The sequence below is a fragment of the Pinus tabuliformis genome, chromosome 6 (assembly GCF_031772625.1).
Source record: "Pinus tabuliformis cultivar Carrire ecotype Pingquan chromosome 6, CPIR1, whole genome shotgun sequence".
NCBI lineage: Eukaryota > Viridiplantae > Streptophyta > Pinopsida > Pinales > Pinaceae > Pinus > Pinus tabuliformis.
In genome coordinates this window covers 720,474,815-720,478,865 of record NC_142292.1, presented here as the reverse complement: position 1 = coordinate 720,478,865, position 4,051 = coordinate 720,474,815, and the positions used below count along the sequence as shown (strand labels likewise).

The following is a 4,051-nucleotide window of genomic DNA, read 5'->3' as shown; positions in this document are numbered from 1 at the left end:
AGTCAAATAAAACCTGAAAATATTTCAGATGTTTTGCTTTAGACACATTTCATTGAGTGGAATATATAATGTACACTATTATTCACATCCATTATTATTATCCCGGGTGGGGCGTACAAGTCAAATAAAAATGTTTTCTTCTTAGGTGACTGAAAATATTCAGATGTTTAGCTTTAGGCACATTTCATTGAGTGGAATATACTTTTACAGCATGGAAACGCATTTTTGCCTAATGTACAAAAGGTATGAAACAAGTTTTGCCAAATGTATATACTATAAACTTAAAGTGAATTTTCACTGTTAGCAGGATCTGAAAAAAATTGAAATCAAGGAGGAAGTCTCAATCCCGATGGATTGCGCAGTTCATGTATTTATTTCTGAATTGAACAACGAAGAGACATTGAATAAGGAATCCTCTAGATAAGAGAACATTGCATGGAACGCTGTGCACGCTGTCCTCATCATGGCTCCTCTGGCACAAATTAATGCTCACGCTGATTGTGGATGGGTGATCTGTACTATAGATAGAGATTGCATAACAATTATGCTGCCAGAAATGAATATTTGAATTATTATTTATCCCCCTTCTCCTCCTTAGTTCCTCTCCTGATTTCAGATGGTTTTGAGATCACAGAAGGTAGCAAGGGAGAAGGCTGGTTCAAAGTATTTTCCACTCAAAATGTGTTGGGTGAGGAGTCTGTTGGTCTCGTCAGTCCAGTGGACTCCATCCCAGCTGATGTACGAGGCTGGATCGGAGCAGGACACAGCCTTCACTGTGCGGCCATTGAGGATTCCACTGGTTCCGCACTGTATGTTGTACCTGTAGTTGTACTTGCCACCAATTCCGCAGCATGCTGTAGTGGTGGCCTTGAAACCTGCAATTACAGATATAGATTATAGTGGTGGCCTTGAAACCTTCAATCAATTGAATTTTGATCTACTACTTGCAATATACAGAAAATACCCAGTACAGAATGGATAAGTATAAGCAGTATAGCAATTAAAATACCATATTTGGAGGGATTGGCGAAGAAATCGTAGATGATGTCGTATGTATTGACGTAGATGATGGTGGCATCTTTGAGTTGTTTGCGGAGGGAGGAGAGCTCGGCTCTGAGGAGTATGTTGTAATGGAGAACTGCATCGTTGTAGGAGATGGAGCAACCGTGCTTATCGAAGTCGTTGGAAGAATGGGGGAAGTAAGTGAGCCAGAAGGGCCCACACCCTTGAGGCGCCACGTCCCTCACAAGAAAATTCCTGGCGCCCTCATTGTACAGAGCCTGCACAGCTCCTGCAACAGACTTTGCAATCTTTGGAAGAACGGTCGCTTTCACCTGGGCAGTGGTTTGGTTGAGAGTCATGTATGCGTAGCTGAAGTCGTTTCCCCCAATCTCTATAGTATATAGCCCACTCTTGAATGCTCCAGCACTTGGGAGATAACTCAGAGGACCTACCCATTTCTCCATTCAATTAAATTCAGTACCCAAGCTTATTACTTCGATTTAGAATTAATACAGTATGATTAATTACCTACCGTGTGCTTTGATGCTGGCCAGAACCTGTTGCTTGAAAACCTTGAACTGATTGATCTGAACAGTGAGAGAGATGGGAGCAATGAAAGAATCAGTGCCACGAGCAGTGGCACCTGCAGCAGCAAAGTTGGCGCCATGCCCGAAATTTGAAGCCACGGACTGCAAATATGGGCTCAGAAATGGCATTCCTAGAGACTTGGCTGCAACATCGACCGTGCTCAACATAATTAAATTAGTTAACGTCCTAACCAGAACTATGTATAATATACCTATCTAGTCACGCGGATAAAATAGATCAGTTAAACGTCCTAATCAGAACTACCAGAATGTATAATTATAATATACCTATCGAGTCAAGCGGATAAAATAGATCAGTTAAACGTCCTAATCAGAACTATCAGAATGTATATACCTATCTAGTCACGCGGATAAAATAGATCAAAGTAACTAAAATAGATAAAATAGATGAAAATAAGCGAAGACGTACCAAAGAAATCTACGGAGAGCCTTCCGTCGCTGTATCTGGCCGTGGGTTGACCGAAGAAGGTTTCTCCATAGGGTCGATTCTCTGCAAGCTCGTTGTAGGGGAACACAAAGTGGATGGCACCCGTATCGGAGGTTGAGTCCCCAAAATTAAAAATGGCTTGGTAATTACAGCGAGCATGAGACAATATTGGAAGAATAGCCATAGCCGCAAGTATGCCCATTAAATAACATTTGATCATGCGCTGCAACTCCATTGCGCTGTCGACGCCACACACAGACGTAAAGAAGGGTAACGGAATGAAGAAGAATGAATGCAATTCCCAAAGAAACTCAACGAACTGGGATGAGTAGCACTGCGTGTGAGCACTATAAATAGAACAGATCATCGCTGACGTTCCAAATGGGTGATTGGTGATGTTTGCGGGGGCATCTTCCACTCCAGAGTCCAGTGCAGACCCCGCGTATCATCATGTGCTGTCGGCTACACAGACGGGTTTTAGAATCATCAAAATTTGAAGACGTTAACGTTTAAGATGGTTGGAATTGAGAAGCACTATCTTTTCATAAAGAAAGCAAAACCAACAATTGAATGGGGCTCGTTGGGACATTATGGTAATTTAAAATAATGTTTCTCACCGAATGTGCGTGTCATTCCCTGGATTGCATGTGCAGAGAGCAACAGCGAACAACGAACGATTTACGAGTTGAATGTATTTAAAGGTTGTACACCATGTGAGGACCTAATTTATGATACCTATATGTCAGAGCTCATTAATTGATGATTCAAAGAATAGGTGGTTTGACTGTTCACACCGATCTAAATCCGCGAAAGTCGCACCCGACGATTATGTCCAGTGGTTTGATTAATAACTCATTATTTGATACTATCGCGATCCAAGCGGGAACAAGTGTGAGTTCTGTTAACGGTATCAGCTCAACTTCTTATGCTAGTAAAATTTGAGCAGAGAAACCTGTAATCTTAAAGAAAATAATATAAGAATGTTATACTATATTTTGAAATCATTCTTTAATAAAAATGAGCACAATTACATAAATTAGTCTAGATTTATTTTAATTTTGGATTCATCAAGTGTTAAGAGAGATCAAAATTCTTCAGGTGCAAACTTTTTTTTTGAGCATAAAACTTGAGGAAATGTTTGCATTTCAAGAGATTTGATTCCTCTTGGCGCTTGATAGATATGGGGTTAAGATGGATCTAAACTAGTTTTTATATACACACATATCATATCTAGGTTGGATCCATCTCTCCATCTCACTCTCTTCCTTCCTAGTCTACTCTTTCCCTCATTCTCTCTCCATGTCTTCCTTGTCTCTCTCTTTGTATCCCCCCAATCATTCTCTCCCTCTCTCCACCTTTCTCTCCCACCTTCCTCTCTCCATCTTTCTCATCACTCTCTCTTTGCCCTCCAACTCTGTCACTATCTCCCTCCCTATCTCCTCTCTCCCCCCTCCATCTCTATGTCTCCCTCTCTCTCCTCCCTCTCTTTCTCTCTCTCTTTCTTTCTCTCCTCTCTTGCTCACGTTTTCTTCATTACTCTCTTATCACTCCCTCTCTTTCCTCACCTTTATTTCTCTATATCTTTGTTCTTCCCTCTCTCTCTCTCCCCACCTCCAACTCCATCTCTCTCTCTCTCCTTCTCTCTCTCTTCCTTTCTCTCCCACCTCCCTCTGTCCCTCCCCCCATCTCTTTCTCTCTCTCTCTCTCTACCCTCCAACTTTGTCACTATCTCCCTCTCTCTCTCCTCTCTCCATCGCTCTCTGCCCCCTCCATCTCTATGTATCCCTCTCTCTCTCTCTCCTTTCATTCTCTTTGTCTTCTCTCCTCTCTTCTCTCCCTCTCTCCCCATCTCTCGCTTGTCACTCCCTTTCTCTCTACCTTTCTCTCCCTATGCCTTTATTCTTCCCTCCTTCTCTCTCCCTCTCCAACTCTATTTCTCTCTTTCTCCCTCTTGAATAGCATATTTTTAGTGTAATTATTTCTTCAGTGAATGAACAATGTCTTTCAATGGATT

The 4,051-nt window shown here is 41.8% G+C and overlaps 1 protein-coding gene across 1 annotated transcript; it reads right to left on the bottom strand.

The window, feature by feature from the left end:
• Window positions 1-320: 320 nt before the first annotated feature.
• LOC149260713 (GDSL esterase/lipase At4g01130-like) lies at window positions 321-2,415 on the bottom strand. The gene is made up of 4 exons (XM_089380555.1): window positions 2,020-2,415; window positions 1,535-1,732; window positions 1,010-1,450; window positions 321-875 (listed from the first exon to the last, which is right to left on the bottom strand). The coding sequence occupies exons 1-4, from the start codon at window positions 2,402-2,404 to the stop codon at window positions 613-615; spliced, it is 1,287 nt and encodes a 428-aa protein (XP_089236681.1). The 5' UTR covers window positions 2,405-2,415; the 3' UTR covers window positions 321-612.
• Window positions 2,416-4,051: the final 1,636 nt, after the last annotated feature.